Source organism: Lineus longissimus, chromosome 10 (assembly GCF_910592395.1).
Source record: "Lineus longissimus chromosome 10, tnLinLong1.2, whole genome shotgun sequence".
Lineage (NCBI taxonomy): Eukaryota > Metazoa > Nemertea > Pilidiophora > Heteronemertea > Lineidae > Lineus > Lineus longissimus.
The window spans coordinates 6,174,096-6,195,483 of record NC_088317.1 but is presented as its reverse complement, the minus strand read 5'-3'; the positions used below and the strand labels follow the sequence as shown (position 1 = coordinate 6,195,483).

At 38.8% G+C, this 21,388-nt stretch overlaps 2 protein-coding genes across 2 annotated transcripts in view; one reads left to right on the top strand and one right to left on the bottom strand.

Annotated features, from left to right (window-relative positions):
- The window catches only part of LOC135494239 (Na(+)/H(+) exchanger beta-like), a 333,142-nt gene that overhangs the window by 149,427 nt on the left and 162,327 nt on the right, over positions 1–21,388 (bottom strand). The gene's annotated exons all lie outside the window — the stretch shown is intronic.
- On the top strand, positions 158–20,483 carry LOC135495068 (zonadhesin-like). The gene is made up of 37 exons (XM_064783484.1): positions 158–218; positions 646–701; positions 2,430–2,672; positions 3,046–3,282; positions 4,106–4,150; positions 4,446–4,490; positions 4,786–4,830; positions 5,126–5,170; positions 5,468–5,512; positions 5,808–5,852; positions 6,148–6,192; positions 6,488–6,532; positions 6,828–6,872; positions 7,170–7,214; positions 7,510–7,554; positions 7,850–7,894; positions 8,300–8,350; positions 8,893–9,143; positions 9,622–9,941; positions 10,377–10,678; positions 10,830–11,038; positions 11,457–11,637; positions 12,013–12,066; positions 13,172–13,225; positions 14,005–14,055; positions 14,412–14,462; positions 14,748–14,792; positions 15,676–15,726; positions 16,465–16,635; positions 16,931–17,041; positions 17,196–17,348; positions 17,576–17,686; positions 17,841–17,993; positions 18,199–18,309; positions 18,773–18,922; positions 19,423–19,524; positions 20,255–20,483. The coding sequence occupies exons 2-37, from the start codon at positions 647–649 to the stop codon at positions 20,392–20,394; spliced, it is 3,897 nt and encodes a 1,298-aa protein (XP_064639554.1). The 5' UTR covers positions 158–218; position 646; the 3' UTR covers positions 20,395–20,483.

Below are 21,388 nucleotides of genomic sequence, written 5' to 3'. Positions count from 1 at the left end.
TCCGACATATGTTAATTCCTTTGACGGGTTCTCTCGTATTACGCAAATTTCAATGTCAATGCCAACATTCAACAGGCGTTTCTGGAAGTACTAGTATTACAAAGAAATAAATAAGGCTCGCTCATATATTTTCGGTATAACCGTCCTGGCATTCGTTGGGGAAACAATTGCATTTCATGCCCCGTTTCTTCTGGCAAGCCCTGCAGTTCCACTCAAAGGTAAGTAAAAATCCAAACGAATTCCGAATCCTTCCTCGTTCGTCCAGGTTTGATTCTTCTTGGTGTTGCTGTTATAACTATTTTCAGTTCAAAAGGTATATTCGATCTTGATGTGATTGCTCTAAACTCCCCTTGACAACTAACACTGCCTAATAACAGAACGTGCGCGTATTTACCACACTTTTCAATCTTAAAAACCAAATAGGCAGACTTTGGAACCTCTTTTATGCCATAATATTGATGTCAGATATTTTGCCCCTGAAAATGTAGTGGTAGATTATCTGTTATCTGTATTTAACTGATAAAACCACATATTATAATTGGTAAAAACGAACACAACTGCTTATTAACCGTCGACCTCTTCGAAGTATTCATTGCGTTTTCTAACGATAACTTTTTCCTTTTCCTTTCTATCGGTTTCTTTTAGAATGAAATCACCATTGGCATGGGTGGCCATTGTGGTCACTGCAATCTTAGCACAAGGTAGGACGTTTTCCTTCCGTCATCAGTGCAATTAACGCTAATTAACATGACTAACCTGTATGGCTGGCGAGAGTGGACGGAATTCCGAATTATGCCACGGCATAAATCTGAATTGTGGTGTGGCGTAATTCTCAATTATGGTGCACCATTAATCAACCAATCAATACCTCGGATATCTAATTATGCCGCGGCATAAATCTGAATTGTGGTGTGGGTATATTCGGCAAAAGCAGTCAACTAATCAGATAGCCGGGAATTGTGGACGGACGTGTCATTTATGGAGGACGGAAGTGAGAATTGTGGACGCGATTTGTGGGTTGATGTTATTTTCAATACACGATTGCAGGTCATGTGATCTTTTAGATTTCGCCGGAAGAGAAATTGTAAAAAACGCACGTGCGAAACTCAAGTGTCAACAAATGCACGTAGGTTGCTAAATTGTGGTTCTTTCTCTATTCCTTCTCATTGCAAGCGATCCTTGATCTCAAGCCCTTCACAGTCCTGCTATTCTAAACTACCCTAAAAATACTTACCTGAAAATCTTTGGAGGTTTGCGTTTTTTACAATTTCATTTCCCGCGAAGTCTCAAAGATCACATGGCCTGCAATCGTGTTTTGAAAATAACATCAACACACAAATCACGTCCACAATTCTCACTTCCGTCCTCCATAAATGACACTTCAGTCCATAATTACCGGCTATCTGATTGGTTGACTGCTTTTGCCCCACACCACAATTCAGCTTATGCCGCAGCATAATTCACGAGATCCGAGGTTTTGATTGGTTGATTTATGGTGCACCATAATTAACAATTATGCCACACCACAATAATTGAGAATTATGCCACGCCACAATCACACCACAATTCCTATTTATGCCGTGGCATAATTCTGTCCACTCGCGCCAGCCATAAACGTGTGCGGGGGGGGGGGGGTAGCATACGACTGACTCTGGTATTCGAGGACGTGACCATTCGCCCTTGCTGCGCGTTTTATTAAACTCGGTGATGAAATCGTTTTATAGTCATGAATTTCAAGAGCAAATTTTTAAATATTATTCACTTGAAACATTTTAACGATCGCTATCACCATACGAACAAACATTCATATTATATGTACTTGATGTAAATGATGTCCATTTCTTTAATTTGCATTATTTGAAACCAGGATATCTAAGACTATGGTATACTCGCAAATCTTGTATAAGATCAGTTCGAGAGAAATGCGCGGCGTATCACTTATTCAACTTTCAGAAAGACTAGCTAAATACCGTCGAAATATATAGTGAAATGCTATTTTAAATACGTAAAGGACCCTCCGTAACTACTTCAGGAAAATAGAAATGCAGTACATACACAATGCTGTAGTGCAGTTTAAATGCATACGAATTTGCTGAAACTTTCTATTATAGTACTTATATAACGTGTACGGCAGTGCTGAAATTTATATCTTTAGTACGTATTTACGCAATCGAAAATGTTCATAGCCAAATACGCATTTCAAGTTTTCAACGAACGGCGTAGGCCTAAGCCTTTAAACTCATATTCAGTGTCATTTAATTCGCTTTAATGCGCTTTTTGGAGCAACGGACTCTTTTGACCGAGTTCTTGTACATCGTATATAAATTTCGTCAACCGGTAAATGGTCAGTTTTATTTTGCTGTTGCCCATCATCGGCAATGCTTAGTCAATCTGATAAATCAATGTGGTCTAAAACAATTGTGTTCCAGCGGAGAGTACTGTTCCTGTGAACCTGGCATTGAGGAAAACATGTCTGCAATTCCATGAGACGAGTGGGGGTAAAGCGAACCGAGCTGTAGACGGCAACAAAAACAATGAGTATTACCGCAACAGTTGCACCCATTCCAGCGTCAACGGTGGTGATAACGTCAACAACAATTGGTGGGCGGTGGATTTAGTTCATACATCTTTGATACAGAAGGTTGTCTTATATAACAGAGGGGACTGCTGTGGTAGGTATGGTCGAACATGAATCAAGAATAATATTTTTTCAAAACACCATTGTGTCTTCTTCTTCTTCGACCTTCTTCTACTACTGTTTACACGTGTTTACACGGCGCCGGTATACTAATCCTTAATTGTGAAATATATGAGGGAGCAATTGTGGTGCTGGTTAACCCCAGTACCTATTTTAAGTGCTCCGAGTGTAAGTGGGTCTCTTGTTTTGAACTTGGATTTCCTGGACTTGAATACGAAAAAGAAACCTTGGAGAAGACCAGGCATCAGTCGCCGCTGTATGTTCTATCATGCTTTCTAATCTGTACAGTAAAGTAAAGGACTAGGACATACACCAAAATATTTTGCCTCTGATTGTGTTTATTGCAGGTTCTAGACTATCTAATTTCGACATCGTGGTGACACACACCAGGCCTACCCCAGGGAGGAAGCTTGTGTTTTCTTCTAGCGAGGTCTGTGCTCATAAGACTGGAGCCGTCCCACAAGGTCAATCACAGGCATTTAACTGCAACAAGCAACTAGAAGGGAGATATGTTGCGGTCGTTAGGTCAAGAAGCCAGCATTTGACTTTGTGCGAAGTCGAAGTCTTTGGAACCCCCATTCCTCGTAAGATATTTCATTCACATGTACTATATGGTGCGATTCTAACGACAATAAGATAACTAAAGCTTTAACAATTCGTGGTCCTTCATTGGAGTCACCTATAATCAGAAAACTGGCAATCTAATGCCATAGGTCGACGGCAAAGATCCAGCTAAACATATACCATACTTAATTAACCCATTATAGTTTTGTGACTTTTCCCATGGTACGGAGCTAACTTTTCAACAGGATACCACCAAAACCACTGGGTGGCCGCTGCATGGCGCTGTTTGCCACCAGGGTGCTGCTTCGCCGTTCCAGAGCCGTAACGTCTGTTGTGTCGGAGTTTGAGGTCAGCGCGGTCCATTTGACTGCTAAATACCCAATTAAAAAGACACACTAAATTGTAATAACAAACCATCAACCAAGCCAATGCTCTTAGTCGTATTTTTCTATAGTTTTCATTACCTTTCACCTAATGTCGTAAACAATGAAGAAGGTTGGAAATTTCCAAGGATAGAATGTAGTCCGCTGAACAAAGGATTGTATCATGCCCGTTCTTATCTTTGTGGTATAGATGGCCGTGGAAGAAGTGTTCAGCCCTATTCTATTCTGACTGTGTATGATATATGGTTATGTGGAGCCCACGGGAGACATTTCTATTTCTGCACCGGTATTGCACCTGTTCCAAGCTATAACATGAAATTTGAATTTTGACTAAACTGGTTACTCTATTGTCAGTTTAGTTTTGATAAGATTTTTTTTAAATGTAGTAAAAAAATGGCCTTTCAGTTTGGGTTTGTATATCAGTCATCTTCCATGACATATATTTTTTGTTTCTCTTTAGGGTGCATTGCGAGTCAGAAAAGGGTTGGAACGAAATGTGTTGCAAGTAAGTTGAGTGCTACACGTCAACTAGAACATTATAAGCTCAAATCTTTCTCAGGTTTTTGGGCGTGTTCAGTTGGAATTGGTTGTTCTGTTATTCTCTAGACATTTCTATTTCTGCACCGGTATTGCACCTGTTCCATGCTATAACATGAAATTTGAATTTTGACTAAACTGGTTACTCTATTGTCAGTTTAGTTTTGATAAGATTTTTTTTAAATGTAGTAAAAAATTGGCCTTTCAGTTTGGGTTTGTATATCAGTCATCTTCCATAACATATATTTTCTGTTTCTCTTTAGGGTGCATTGCGAGTCAGAAATGGGTTGGATCGAAATGTGTTGCAAGTAAGTTGAGTGCTACACGTCAACTAGAACATTATAAGCTCAAATCTTTCTCAGGTTTTCGGGCGTGTTCAGTTGGAATTGGTTGTTCTGTTATCCTCTAGACATTTCTATTTCTGCACCGGTATTGCACCTGTTCCATGCTATAACATGAAATTTGAATTTTGACTAAACTGGTTACTCTATTTTCAGTTTAGTTTTGATAAGATTTTTTTTAAATGTAGTAAAAAATTGGCCTTTCAGTTTGGGTTTGTATATCAGTCATCTTCCATAACATATATTTTTTGTTTCTCTTTAGGGTGCATTGCGAGTCAGAAATGGGTTGGAACGAAATGTGTTGCAAGTAAGTTGAGTGCTACACGTCAACTAGAACATTATAAGCTCAAATCTTTCTCAGGTTTTTGGGCGTGTTCAGTTGGAATTGGTTGTTCTGTTATCCTCTAGACATTTCTATTTCTGCACCGGTATTGCACCTGTTCCATGCTATAACATGAAATTTGAATTTTGACTAAACTGGTTACTCTATTTTCAGTTTAGTTTTGATAAGATTTTTTTTAAATGTAGTAAAAAATTGGCCTTTCAGTTTGGGTTTGTATATCAGTCATCTTCCATAACATATATTTTTTGTTTCTCTTTAGGGTGCATTGCGAGTCAGAAATGGGTTGGAACGAAATGTGTTGCAAGTAAGTTGAGTGCTACACGTCAACTAGAACATTATAAGCTCAAATCTTTCTCAGGTTTTTGGGCGTGTTCAGTTGGAATTGGTTGTTCTGTTATCCTCCTAGACATTTCTATTTCTGCACCGGTATTGCACCTGTTCCATGCTATAACATGAAATTTGAATTTTGACTAAACTGGTTACTCTATTGTCAGTTTAGTTTTGATAAGATTTTTTTTTAAATGTAGTAAAAAATTGGCCTTTCAGTTTGGGTTTGTATATCAGTCATCTTCCATAACATATATTTTCTGTTTCTCTTTAGGGTGCATTGCGAGTCAGAAATGGGTTGGAACGAAATGTGTTGCAAGTAAGTTGAGTGCTACACGTCAACTAGAACATTATAAGCTCAAATCTTTCTCAGGTTTTTGGGCGTGTTCAGTTGGAATTGGTTGTTCTGTTATCCTCTAGACATTTCTATTTCTGCACCGGTATTGCACCTGTTCCATGCTATAACATGAAATTTGAATTTTGACTAAACTGGTTACTCTATTTTCAGTTTAGTTTTGATAAGATTTTTTTTAAATGTAGTAAAAAATTGGCCTTTCAGTTTGGGTTAGTATATCAGTCATCTTCCATGATATATATTTTTTGTTTCTCTTTAGGGTGCATTGCGAGTCAGAAATGGGTTGGAACGAAATGTGTTGCAAGTAGGTTGAGTGCTACACGTCAACTAGAACATTATAAGCTCAAATCTTTCTCAGGTTTTTGGGCGTGTTCAGTTGGAATTGGTTGTTCTGTTATTCTCTAGACATTTCTATTTCTGCACCGGTATTGCACCTGTTCCATGCTATAACATGAAATTTGAATTTTGACTAAACTGGTTACTCTATTGTCAGTTTAGTTTTGATAAGATTTTTTTTAAATGTAGTAAAAAATTGGCCTTTCAGTTTGGGTTTGTATATCAGTCATCTTCCATAACATATATTTTCTGTTTCTCTTTAGGGTGCATTGCGAGTCAGAAATGGGTTGGAACGAAATGTGTTGCAAGTAAGTTGAGTGCTACACGTCAACTAGAACATTATAAGCTCAAATCTTTCTCAGGTTTTTGGGCGTGTTCAGTTGGAATTGGTTGTTCTGTTATCCTCTAGACATTTCTATTTCTGCACCGGTATTGCACCTGTTCCATGCTATAACATGAAATTTGAATTTTGACTAAACTGGTTACTCTATTTTCAGTTTAGTTTTGATAAGATTTTTTTTAAATGTAGTAAAAAATTGGCCTTTCAGTTTGGGTTTGTATATCAGTCATCTTCCATAACATATATTTTTTGTTTCTCTTTAGGGTGCATTGCGAGTCAGAAATGGGTTGGAACGAAATGTGTTGCAAGTAAGTTGAGTGCTACACGTCAACTAGAACATTATAAGCTCAAATCTTTCTCAGGTTTTTGGGCGTGTTCAGTTGGAATTGGTTGTTCTGTTATCCTCTAGACATTTCTATTTCTGCACCGGTATTGCACCTGTTCCATGCTATAACATGAAATTTGAATTTTGACTAAACTGGTTACTCTATTTTCAGTTTAGTTTTGATAAGATTTTTTTTAAATGTAGTAAAAAATTGGCCTTTCAGTTTGGGTTTGTATATCAGTCATCTTCCATAACATATATTTTTTGTTTCTCTTTAGGGTGCATTGCGAGTCAGAAATGGGTTGGAACGAAATGTGTTGCAAGTAAGTTGAGTGCTACACGTCAACTAGAACATTATAAGCTCAAATCTTTCTCAGGTTTTTGGGCGTGTTCAGTTGGAATTGGTTGTTCTGTTATCCTCCTAGACATTTCTATTTCTGCACCGGTATTGCACCTGTTCCATGCTATAACATGAAATTTGAATTTTGACTAAACTGGTTACTCTATTGTCAGTTTAGTTTTGATAAGATTTTTTTTTAAATGTAGTAAAAAATTGGCCTTTCAGTTTGGGTTTGTATATCAGTCATCTTCCATAACATATATTTTCTGTTTCTCTTTAGGGTGCATTGCGAGTCAGAAATGGGTTGGAACGAAATGTGTTGCAAGTAAGTTGAGTGCTACACGTCAACTAGAACATTATAAGCTCAAATCTTTCTCAGGTTTTTGGGCGTGTTCAGTTGGAATTGGTTGTTCTGTTATCCTCTAGACATTTCTATTTCTGCACCGGTATTGCACCTGTTCCATGCTATAACATGAAATTTGAATTTTGACTAAACTGGTTACTCTATTTTCAGTTTAGTTTTGATAAGATTTTTTTTAAATGTAGTAAAAAATTGGCCTTTCAGTTTGGGTTAGTATATCAGTCATCTTCCATGATATATATTTTTTGTTTCTCTTTAGGGTGCATTGCGAGTCAGAAATGGGTTGGAACGAAATGTGTTGCAAGTAAGTTGAGTGCTACACGTCAACTAGAACATTATAAGCTCAAATCTTTCTCAGGTTTTTGGGCGTGTTCAGTTGGAATTGGTTGTTCTGTTATCCTCTAGACATTTCTATTTCTGCACCGGTATTGCACCTGTTCCATGCTATAACATGAAATTTGAATTTTGACTAAACTGGTTACTCTATTGTCAGTTTAGTTTTGAAAAGATTTTTTTTAAATGTAGTAAAAAATTGGCCTTTCAGTTTGGGTTTGTATATCAGTCATCTTCCAAACATATATTTTTTTGTTTCTCTTTAGGGTGCATTGCGAGTCAGAAATGGGTTGGAACGAAATGTGTTGCAAGTAGGTTGAGTGCTACGCGTCAACTAGAACATTATAAGCTCAAATCTTTCTCAGGTTTTTGGGCGTGTTCAGTTGGAATTGGTTGTTCTGTTATCCTCAAGCTACATTCCATTTATGAGTGTTTGTCCGCATCGTTTGGGGCTTTTCAGTTCGAACAACTGGTTGGAGTTCTTTCATGTCTGGTTTTCATCAGTCCTATAGCTTCGTGACCAAACATGATTTTTGGGCTTCAAAACGTCCAAAAAGTACGTTACATCAGTTCTTTACCACGGTTAATGAGAAAATCCGGCCGGTAGTTTGTATGTGCTCAAGAGCCCCAGACGATGCAGACAAGAATAACGAATTGATTTTGAACCAGAAAAGATTTTTAACCGGAGTTGTTGTTAATATATGTCCCTTTTTCAGAATGTCCGTCACCACAGAAGTACAACACTGTGTCCGGAACATGTGAAGCGAGTAAGTTAAACTTTCTTTTGCCAACATTATTCATACTCTCCGATGTGGCGCAGTCGCACGATAGTATCTGAATCACAGATCTATAATCAATAGCAAGTGATCAATCCCCACAGCACCCACAGAAAATACACTTGTTCATGTAACTCTGGACATGAAATAGCTGTACGTGTAAATTTCTTTTCGTTTATGTGCATCACAGCTTATTCGGAGCTGATCAGTCGCCATGATTCTAGTACCTACAGGCACCTGTGACACACTGCGCAAATACATATAGCTAAGCGACTATGCAATAGTCAATGTGTATCATACATGTAGTTATTTATGAGTCTTCTCTGTAAGTCATCCCGACATCTGTAGCTCTCAATAATTTGCACCTCTATATTTTGGCAATCGCATCAGTTGAAAAAGATAACAATTTCACGATTTTTAATGTTTTTGCGAATAGAAATTTTCTTTCGGTTTTCCAGTCAAAAATACTTTTTTTTCGTAATTCGCTAAATAATTTAGCTGTTGAAAGTACATGCCACTTTAATACTCTACAGAAACATGCCGCTGCTTCGCAGGTGGTGATCCCCATTACTACCAATACGACGGCCACAGAATCGACTTTATGGGTAAATGCAAGTACACATTCACCAAGCTAAAGGATGACTTCAAGACTGACAAGTGTTACTTCAATGTAGAGGAGAAGAATGTCCATATCGGTAACCCTCGAGTAAGCTTTGTGGGGTTGTTGGATGTGACCGTCGAGGACATGACCTTCAGATACAGTCAACAAGCGGCGAAGGTTTCCGTAAGTATCGACTTTTCGGCCAAAAAAGCGTTGTACATATGATTCAATGAAACGTAAGATTTTCTTTGATTATATTAGTAATAAATGTCCGGGGCTCTGTATTTTTATCTTAACACAAAAATTGTATTTTCTTCTATCGAATCGGGAAACCTGCCAACGTACAGCAACTTTATCCAAGCATTAGTTACTATACATTACTTGTAGGCCCTGTTGTCAGGATCCACCTAATAGACACTGTGTACCACACATAAGTACCGCAAAACACCCCTTGAAGGGTTCTACCCATTTGATGAAAAGGATCCGGAATAGCTCCAGTTGCGGCCTTTTGCCTGAGGTCGTGACGTGATTTGGTGACATCTGTGGGATTTGGTAATGCTTCATGAACCAGCGAGACGAACCAGCCCAAGATTGTGCATTCAAAGGCCGATCATTACCTTGCTTCTTCTTCAACGAAATTGTATGTGTCTTACTTTTGTAGATCAACGGCGTCGACAGAACCAAGAGCAATTTCCCTATCACTATCAGGACCAGGAAAGGCACAGACGTGAAAGTCTCATACGCAAACAGGCAGTTCCAGGTCGAGGCCACAGCTTGTGGTATGATCACCACCTACAGGAGATACTTCATTGAGACGTTCATCTCATCCACAATCGGAACCAAGGTGGAAGGAATCTGTGGAACATGTAACGACAATCGAAATGATGATCTTATTGCTAAAGGACAGACGAAAGCCACAACTAAGAACGCATTCTCGAGTAGTTGGTCCGTGCCCGATGACTCTGGTCTACAGCAACAAACGTAGGTACATTTTCACATCGGGTCTGGGTGAAAGATTGTCAGAAGAAGAAGGTGGAATTGATAGTTGAACAAAATGTTGTAATTCTAACTTCATTTAATCTGTTGGAAGAGTCAGAATATCAAGTTGTGCCCGGAAAAAAAAGATGATTTGAAAATATCGGCTGGCAGTATCTACTTTTTGATAAAATAATACAAGGCCTACATTTCTAGGAGAGTCAGACTGACTCAGTAATTGCTTTTTTTGTTATTTTCAATAGTTAAACATGGAACCTTAAATGCACATCGTAAAGTTCTTTAAAGCATAGCCTACTGCAATAATTATTATGTTGTTGACATAATTCTTGTAGCAGCTGTTTCTATAATTTAGTTGGAAGGTGTTGTAAACTTTTTCGAGTAAATTCAATTTATGTATATATCTATTTTACCTTTTTGTAGCAACTGCGAAGCAGCCGATGTCAGTGGTGATTGCACTGTTGCTTGGGCCACGAAAGTCAAGGACAATAACCACTGTGGTTACATCACAGACACAAACGGTCCCTTCAAGGCTTGTATCGCAAGTGGTTTGGTGAATTTGAAGCAATACCAGGACAGCTGCGAGTTCGACGTGTGTTTCTATTCTAAAGAGGCCACAGCGGCGAAGGACGTCCCTGATGTTGTCTGCAAGAACTTGGCTGTGTTTGCTGATGATTGTGCAAAGCAAGGGCTGGGAAGTGTTTGGAGAAGAGCCAACTTCTGTCGTAAGTTGTAACCAACCATTTGTCCTACGTGACACCACAATCAAAAGTAACAACCAAACTCTTCCTTTGCCTATATTGGAAATATTTGTAAGTAACACTTTCCTGGGTAATCAGAGTATAATAAGCCCACGCCATTTTGTCTTCCTTCCAGCTCTAAACTGCGAGGCAAATGCGTCCTATACTCCCAAGTTGTACCCTGCATGTGAAAAGACCTGCCAACAGAGGAATGCTCCCGCGGACTGCGTCGCTGGTGAGCCTGAAGATGGCTGTTCTTGTAATGAAGGCTACTTTAGACTTGGAAATGACTGTGTTCTGCCTGGCAAGTGTGGATGTGATGCCATTGATGGACAACATATCGACGTAAGCATCAAATGCTCTACACAAATTTTATGTTGCTCTAATATTGCCGTCTAATGTCGTTTATCAAAACGAATACAGTGAAACCAAACCCAGATGTAATCTTCGGATACCCCTCAAGGATACCCCTGACATAATTAGTTTATTTTATTACACAGCGGCGAAAGTGGGAAACCGTGCATCTTTCACTGTAGTTGGGTTACTTTTTATGTTCGGGTTATTGGTTAATCAATGGTTACGGTTATCACTGCATGTGTTTTACCCTATTTGCAGTTAAGATTTTAAATTACCTCTTTTCCTGATTCATAATTATTTGTATCATCTAATGATAACCCCCCTCTGTCCTGAGTGTCCACGGTCATGTCTTCCTTTAGTTCATATTTGTATAATCTAGTTTTTTGTCGAAATAATCCGATTTCAGAGCGGCAATTCAGTTGTGATGAAGGGTTGCACTGTCAAGTACGAATGCACAGCGCAAGGCACCTTGAGGCAACTAGCTTTTCCTGCTTGTCATAAAGATGCTAGCTGCTCTACAGTAAATGGACAGTACGCGTGTAAATGCAATGATGGATTCAATGGTGATGGACACTCTTGCCAGACCAGTAAGTAGCCCTGCTACAAAATGCTTCAAGCTAAAATTGCACTTTGTGTTTGAAGCGGAGTTAACCTTTGATAAGCATGGGTCCAGATTACACATAAATATAGCTTAGCTTAAGGAAAACTTGAGCCACCGTTTCCACTTCCCAATTGAGCGTCCACGAAAAAACGGTGACGTATAATAAACAAGATACCAAGACAGGAAATAAAGGCTATCTTCGTCTAATCATTTCAGTTTGGAAATTACACGAACATCGTTTGCCAGGAATAACACTAGTGATGTAAAGATCATCCCTAAAATGATATCAATGTAAACCGTATCGGATAATGTATGCCATTTAGATCAAAGCTAAAAAAACAACGCTTTGTGCTATTTTCAGACTGTCCGAAAGCAGAAGAAAAGTGGGACACTAAAGATTCTAAGTGCGTTTTGCGTGAGTATCACTTTCTACAATTCTATGGCACTAGCTAAAATTAGTATATCGAATGTATACTTTAAAAAGAAAATAAATCTGTCGGAGCAGTAATAAATCGAAAATCGTGCTGCAGAAATGGACTTTTGACCTGTTTCCTTGAACTAACCTGCGGAATTAGTAATTGACGTAACTTAAATCATGCTACAAAACGCTAAGGTTTCCTGAAAAAAAGTAGAATTTGCTTTTTGTGACATTTTGTGATATATCTATAAAGCAAATAAGACAAAAACCAAGCGGTTTTCAACTAAAAGATTTCAGTGGGTCTGGGACTGGTATCGTTCTCTTATAGCAAAAAGAAACCGAAAAGAAAGTTTACAACTGAATAATGGGACGATTTCTACACCGGAAGGTTTTACTGCGCAGTTTTTCAAAGTGACCAAGTTTGCATGTTGCTTCAACAATAACGAATTCGCTGTCGTTTGCGTAAATGAACAAGTCCCCAAAAGAAACAGGACAGGTTTTGTATTGCTGGCGTTTGTGTGAATCAATTAGTCGCTAACTTCATAACTTGAAATAAAGGACAAAAAACCGCACCCATATTATATTACATTCCATAGTTCAGAGAATTCGAAAGAGATTTTGAAGCCAACAGTTTAAGATAGAATAAAAATATTCTAAATGAATTTCGATCTTCGGTGCATATTTTGCCTCGAGCTTAACGTAGACCCTAAAAATGAGAAGAAGGCATGCATTCTACGTGAGTGTGCCGTTTTACAGGTCAACGACAAATCACTGAGGGCTTTAGATATTGGAATCAATCTTTCGACGCGCATTATGTTGTTCCAAAAGAAAACATAGTTCAGGGCGGCTATTGAAACTATAAAATGCATCATCAGATAACAGTACTAATAAACTAATAACTTGTAAGTCTATGAATGAATTGTTTCTCCTTATATTTCCTCGGCGCGTTCGCTTTTCCTAATGTGCTCCCGATAAATTTACGTATGTTTGTATCTGTAACAGGCTCATGGGTATTAATATGATTGTAATACACTCGTTGAAACTGAAGTGTCAAACGTCAAATTTTCAAAATAGCTTCTTTCTGTTGATACCGCTTATCTAGGTTGTCCAGATGCCAAGACGGAGTGGGATGAGAAGCAAGGCAAATGCGTGAACCGTAAGTTGTTTTACTGGCATTTATCTGTTATGAATAGTATGTTAGGTATAAAACTTGAATTAGCCGCTCGGGGGACAGGCATCATTGTTGCCCTGTTTGGAGAGCCACTGGCCGAACAGCACTGCAAATCAACCCAGTTTAGCAAGCTGGGTTGCCAAACTAGTAAAAAAAATCTACCCTGTTTGGCGAGCCGGAGACTTTACAACACATTAGCCAATCGGAGAGCAGTGACGTCATATTTGAATTAATATGCGCATAATTAACAATGGCCGATTTCTCGCTCTAGACACATTTTCTTTTTACTAAACTCGAGTTCTTGTCAAAAATCGATGGAGTGTGTGATTAACTGATAAGCGTAATAAATGCATTTTGGGTACATTACTGAATTCCTTCGCCACAACTCCAGTAGTTCTATTAACCGCTTTGCCATTGAATAATAATGAGCTCTTCGACAACTATAAATATAATGAGTTCAGCTCTCCATTCAGGTCAAAAAAGTCGCTGTTTGGTAACCCGGGCTTGCCCAAAAGTCACTTCCAGACATAAAATGGCAAACAGTCATCGACCGGGAGTAAGATAACACTATGACGTTCCAGCTGTTCTCTTGACTCACATACTGTATATTGTCTCAAGTTTCAATATTGTCAACAATGGCTTCTTGGAGACAAAAATAATCACTCCAATGGAATCAAGTGATACATATTCTCCAACTGCTTGCTCCTTAAGTTTTAGTTACGGGATTTCTGACTTTTTCGTTAGGATATTCTTTTATTCCCCAGGTTGTTCAATTGCCCAACTTTGGGAAGACACTTCAAAGAAATGCGTAGAGCGTAAGTTCCACCCGACGATTTCTCGAGTCCACTCCACGGTAATTCCGTGTAGGGAAGCAGTCACGCTCACCTGTCAGAGCTTGCACCCGAGTCCCTGTATCAGTCTGATCATGACATTCGCAGCATCCTCCACCAGTGCTTAAATTACACTTTGACAAATTCTATTGCATATTGCAGCTTTTGTACAATCCTGCACGGTGAAATCTGGCATGAGCATTGTCTTACATCCAGTTACGGAACAACAATGAATTCTACAATGAATACGGTCACAATTTTAAATTTCAATCCTTACCACCAAATTTGAATAAACGTATCTCTTTAGAGTGACACCACATTCGATTTTGTCATTATTTCAGGCTGTGTCCCAGCGGACAAATGGAACGAGGCAAGCAAAAAGTGTGAACCAAGTGAGTAAAATACTTTTATGATAAGTCATTGACCTCGTTACAATAGATATTCCAAAATGAACCAAATACAAAAATTAAAGTTTGTAAAAACTTGCATTTCTAAGAAAACACTGCTCGACTGTATCGAATTTGAGGCTTCTCGATATCGTGACTTCTTTGTTTTTTGTCGTTTGGTCAAAGAACATCTTATGAAACAAAAAATTAATGAACATGAAGAACAGAAGAATAACTAGAAGATGAAGCATACGTTTTACTTGAATACTTAATAAATGGTTTTAACTTTAGGATGCCAAGTGGACCAGTTGTGGAAAATGGACAAGTGTGTCAACCGTGAGTATATAACAATTCATACATGGTTTCTGTCCAATTCTTGTGCACATTTATTGTATGTTATCTATATGTGATCTACCGTTGCAAAGTATAAGGACTTGGTGTCACAAACAAATATTTTTGATATAATATTAGCAACCCTTATTATTTACCTGGTGTTATAATGACACGCCGCTTCAGAATTTATTGAGATACATTTTTTATTTCAAGAAAAACTGATATAAAGATTAGTTGCTCAATATTTGTGACATAATCTTGGCATTAACCCTTAATTTAACTGATGTTATTATGACACGCCGCTTCAGAATTTATTGAGATACAGTTTTTATTTCGAGAAAAACTGATATAAAGAATAGTTGCTCAATATTTGTGACATAATCTTGGCATTAACCCTTAATTTAACTGATGTTATTATGACACGTCGCTTCAGAATTTATTGAGATACAGTTCTTATTTCGAGAAAAACTGATATAAAGATTAGTTGCTCAATAAGAAAGGCATCAGTTACGTCTCCTTAGCTGATATATTACCTGGAATTTGATAGCATCCAGACAGCTCGGAAAGTTTGCATGACTTGTGAAGTAAAGTCTCTGAAGAAAAAACACTTTTGAGAGATAGATGTTTTCCCTACCTTTCTCCTTTTCTTCCTTTTCTTCATATGCGTTAAGCGCCTACCTTGTTTTTTCTCACTTTTCTTCATGCGCAAAGAGACTAGCTCCACCTTTGACAAAACAGGCAGATACCATTCCCTTGATCCAAGGAAACCATAGAATCTACTGCAGAACAAGCAGTTTTGTCTGTGTATTCCCGATCTAAAACTTAGCTTTTTGGTTTTAGATTTTGTCCTTTTTTGCTATTATTCAAAATTCAATTTTGTTTTCAGGTTGTGGTACAGGAGAAAAATGGCATGGAGCAACTAACAAATGTTATCAAGGTAATAATCTAAAAAAAACAGTTACTGGAGAAATCTGACGGATTATATTGTATCCATTTGTGCTTAGCATTAATTAAGTTAAATGGTTTTAACCGATGATGAATCCAGAAAGAACAAAATATCATGCTGTGCATTATTGGTATCTTTGCCCCTGCACTCGTTGCCGTACTTCAACAACGGAAGCAGCTGCACCATTTCAAAATGGACATAATATATCAAGGCGGATGTTGAGATCAGGGACTTATCACAGATCCCGTACCGTATACGGATAGAAATGAAACAAATCTCGTACTCTTTCTACTGAGTTTTATCCGTATACGTAATCGTATGTAGGATCCTTGATATGTCACAGATCTCAACCACCCTATTACTGTGTACCATGTTTACCCGAGCGTTATGATAATAGTAATAATACTGTTCAAGTCTTAGCGCTTCAAACGTCAGCTGCTCAAAGCGCTTCCGAAGTGTCCTTTGAAAAGTAATGTCTTTAAATTTGACACAAAGCTGTTCTTGTCCAAGTATTTCATATTTTCCGGGGTTGGGTTCAACAGCTTTTGCTGCAACAACAGCGAAGCTGCGGTCCCCATAGACAGTTTTGTTTTTGGTGCGGATGTAAACTACCAGGCATTTTGAGACTATTGATCTCGTTGACCGTGAAACATGTTTATGTGATAAAAGTGAATTTATATATTGTCCCGAGGGTTAGTGTTGACTATCTGCATTCATTTTTTTCTTCAGATCCCATGTATCCAACGACGACGGAAGGAAATGCCGGGGGAGCTGGTTGTGTCATACCATTCTTGTTTGGTGGAAAATGGCAGGAGGACTGCGTCCCGGGAGCAAATAATAAGAAATGGTGTGGTACTACTGAGAATTACGATCAGGACAAAAAGTGGGGTTATTGCTCAGGTATAAATGAATAATATGACTGTTTATTGCCTAGCTTTTGGGAAAGTGAAAAATTCGTGCTACAATTACGAATATAACCGACGGTTAGGATTACAAACGTAGTTTAAGCTATTCAGCGACCCGAGTTCAATCTCTGGGCGGGGTTGAAAGTGCCAGAAATAGGCAGAGTTGTAGTTATGCCTTATCAATATAAATCACGCCCAGCTGACCATGGTCATTCCTTAACTGTCTCGTCTGTTGCTACTGATCGGTCCTTGTTCATTGAGTTAGGTTTATCTTTTTCTTCCTGTTTTAGCTGCCTGTCGAACAAGTGCTGGTTTGGTCAAAATGGCTGGTGACGCCTGGACAGAGGGCAAGGAAAAGGTATTTTGTAACACTGATGGATCAATTGGGAAGATCACTGGAGGTAGGTTCATTTAGGGCTTCAAGAGAAGGATATGATTTCATAGTCTGAACCAAAACCTTTTTCAGAAGTTCTGTGCCATCGGGCGACTTTTATATAGCTATATACATATTTTAGGAGTTTTCTTTCAATTTAACTTGCAAGTTATTTATTCCAGATCACCCAAGTACAACTGGTGGTACCGGGGGTGGTGCAGGTTGTGTCTTCCCGTTCTTAGACGGCACTGTTTACCGTGGATCTTGTCAGCCTTACAATGGCCAGCGTTGGTGTGGAACTGTCAAGGATGGTACAAAATGGGGATATTGTCCAGGTGAGACGAAAAATGCTACAGTGTACTTTCGGCATGTACAGACACCATGATCCTAAAACATGTGTAAAATAGCACTTATTGTTATATTGTTTGAGCTACACATGTTGGGCAAATCTCAAGTTGGATGAAGTTAAAAGAATGGGTTGCAACTATTGCGCGATTGCTACTGTTGCTACTGATTGGTCCTTGTTCATTGAGTTAGGTTTATCTTTTTCTTCCTGTTTTAGCTGCCTGTCGAACAAGTGCTAGTTTGGTCAAAATGATTGGTGACGCCTGGACAGAGGGCAAGGAAAAGGTATTTTGTAACACTGATGGATCAATTGGCAAGATCACTGGAGGTAGGTTCATTTAGGGCTTCAAGAGAAGGATATGATTTCATAGTCTGAACCAAAACCTCTTTCAGAAGTTTTGTACCATCGGGCGACTTTTATATAACTATATACATATTTCAGGAGTTTTCTTTCAATTTAACTTGCAAGTTATTTATTCCAGATTACCCAAGTACAACTGGTGGTACCGGGGGTGGTGCAGGTTGTGTCTTCCCGTTCTTAGACGGCACTGTTTACCGTGGATCTTGTCAGCCTTACAATGGCCAGCGTTGGTGTGGAACTGTCAAGGATGGTACAAAATGGGGATATTGTCCAGGTGAGACGAAAAATGCTACAGTGTACTTTCGGCATGTACAGACACCATGATCCTAAAACATGCGTAAAATAGCACTTATTGTTATATTGTTAAGAGCAACACATGTTGGGCAAATCTCAAGTTGGATGAAGTCAAAAGAATGGGTTGCAACCATTGCGCGATTTTAGCTTTTTGGCTGCGCATGATTTACCATATTTATTTTCAGTTTCTTGTACGACCCAGAAAGGTGAGAGAAAGATAGTTGGCGAAAGCTGGATGTTTGAAAAGAAGAAGTATTTCTGTGATCAGAATGCTGAAGTCTTCGTAATTAAAGATGGTAAGGATATTATACTCTGATACCGGTATCTCACAAAATCCAAGGACATCATCTAACTTCAATACAAAACAACGAAGAGAGGCTTTCTATTGAGATAAACAAAACCATTTTTCTGCAGAATTTTATGTTACAGACGAGTTTTGCTTGCGGTATTATAACTAAAAAAACACATAAACATTTCCAACTGTCAAATAGCAAATTCAATGAACATCGTTTTGAAGCGATATTAATTGATGGACGAAATTCTTCAAGGGGATTATCTTTTTTCCTTTGCGGCCGATCTAGTGTGCGTGTGTGAGTTGTGGAGCACATGTCGACTAGTCTTCTAAGTGACGACGTGCGTGTATTCGACCAATTACGGTCTGATGTTTCTCACTAGGATGCTTAGGGCCAATTGCTTGCCTTGGCCACAGACAAAAACACGCATGTATTGTACTATACTTCAGTGATAATTTTTTTCCAGAAAATATCAATACGAAAGCCGGTGGCAAGTGCGTGTTTCCATTTAAGTACAACGGCAAGTACTACGGAGGATGTACAGGCAGCAATCCATGGTGCGCCACAACGCCAGATTACGATACAGATGCAAAATGGGGATATTGTCATTTAATAGGTTTGTATACACTCTGTGCTAAGGATAATCAATCGTTAAATGGATAACTTGGTCATGGGATTTATAGTTGAACAGAATAATGTGCCAGTGCCTAGCTACTACTCCACACAATTATGCTGCCACGTGTGCTGTGTCACTCTGACGGTTTTGGACAAGGGTTGCAAACTTCTCTCTTCGGTTACATTAAATTCTAGTGAAGTGTTTGTTGCAATTTAACGATTTTTCAACCAACCTCATCAAAGAAGTCAGTAACATGCTGGAATCCACTTTCGCATGAAAAACCAACATGTCTGCCAAATAATGTGTCCCTCCAATATCAATCGGTTACAAGCTATCACATTTTCTTGAATCATTTACAAATAAATGAGGTTAATGGTTATTCTGGTACACTTTTAAAGAATATTAGTCTTTTCGATCCCATGATGACATCTACATGTAGTCGTGCTTTTGGGCTCTTTTTGTGGAGTGTAAAATACATATTAGGTTGTTGATGATTTCAGCTACATGCCTGCCGCAGGATCAAAAGCAAGTGACAGCCGGCGAAACATGGTCAAGTGGAGGGATGGAATATTCATGTGGAAGAGATGGAAAAGTTAGGAAAAGTAAGAAAGACCTAATTTGGAGTTAATGTGAGGGTAATTTTCCGGTCGTTCCACGTTAGCCGATATTTCTCCCTGAAAAGTGCTACGCCATTTGGTCTAAAAGCCAAGGTTGTTTACAAGTTGCAGTGTCCCTGTGATAGAAACATGTCTTACATCGGTAAGTCAAAGCGACACCTGGCAACCAGATCGGCGGAGCTCGTTTCGGGTCGATTGGCCGTCTCTGACCACTTGGAATTTTGCCCAACATGCAGGAAGAATGCTGACCTGAACACTTTTTCCATCTTAGCAACTGCTAACACCGACTTCCAATGAAGAATCAAAGAAGCATTATTTATCAAAGCAACAGACCACCGTAAAATAGACAATAATCACAGCTTGAGTCTGCATTCTTCCTGAATGTTTAATTATTGTGTAATTATTCTATTATTCTGCCTTTCACACATCTGCCCACACAATCCTATTATTATGCTTGTTTGTGAACTGGCAGTATAAATATCTGTATTGTACGCTTTGTCTTTAATTATGACCTGAATAGGGCTGGACAGGTCTAGCCGAAAACGTTTGTCATGTGTTGTTAAGAAATCGTAAAAAATGAGAACTCTGGTTCTATTAATTTGTTCGTACCTGTGGTACTATATCATAATAATAATCTCGCCAACATTATAGCATGGTTTGTCAGCACAATCTACCTTTAAGCTGTTCTCGTAATAACAAAATCCTTTCGTTTCAGACGTGAAGACATCCGCTGGTAACTGTCACTTCCCGTTCAACTACAAAGGCTCCACTTATGAGGCGTGTACGGAGGTTGCATCGGCTGGTAAACCCTGGTGTTACGTCGACGCATCCGAGTCAGCGTACGGCTATTGCTAGACCATATACTCTAACCACTGATCCATATTCCTTTTTTTTTCTGTACTAGTAACTGCAATATGTACCAGCAAATACCAATGTATGAAAAACACATTGGTTAAATGTGTATCCTTTCGATTATCTCTAATAAATATCATTCTAAGCATACACAATTTTTTAATTATTTGTTTTTGATACAGATTAATGCAAGTATCAATTCGTGTCTTGTACCCCCCCCCCCCCCCTCCTCAAGGGTACGACACCTTATCACCCTATCACGACATCTTAAGGCTCAAGCATCACCCTTTTTTCACCAATGCTACTTTTTCTTTCGTCAAGACATCACCATCAACAATATATCAGTTATCACCGTCATATAAAGTAACCGAACTAATTTTACTGGGTAAGGCTGTATGTTCGACAAGACATCGACACATTAGCATCCTTATTCTTTCCAGCTTCGCCAAATTTTCACTAAAGGAAAAATAAATACTACTAAAGCATCGGCAAAGATTAGTGGTGATAGCTTAACTACCCTTGAGGAGGGGGGGGGGGGGGGGACGAAAAACGAATTGATACTTGCATAAAGGCCGAGTGTTTGATATCACTCTCGAGTGTCATTACACAGCATTGGATGATCATGTTAGGCTGTTGTCGTATATCGCTAACTCTACAGACCTCTTGGTAGTTTTTTTTACTTAGCTTGGGTTACTTCGGAGCTAAATGTTACGGATTCGTAATTCGTGGGATCTAATGGCGATCAGGTTGGCGAAAGCCTAAGGCCTGGCCACATTATACGATTCTGCATGTTGCGACCCAACAGTCTAATCGGCTGGGAAGCTTGCGATGAATAAGTAGTACGACGAGAGTGTCTACACTATACGATTGCATCAACCAACTGATCGAAATATGCCAAATCTCAATGAGACGGTCTTCACGTTCATCAGTCCTGAAGTCTGCCATATATAATTCTTTTCAAAATAGTAAAAGGCTTGCCTGATTTATAGTGACTCGA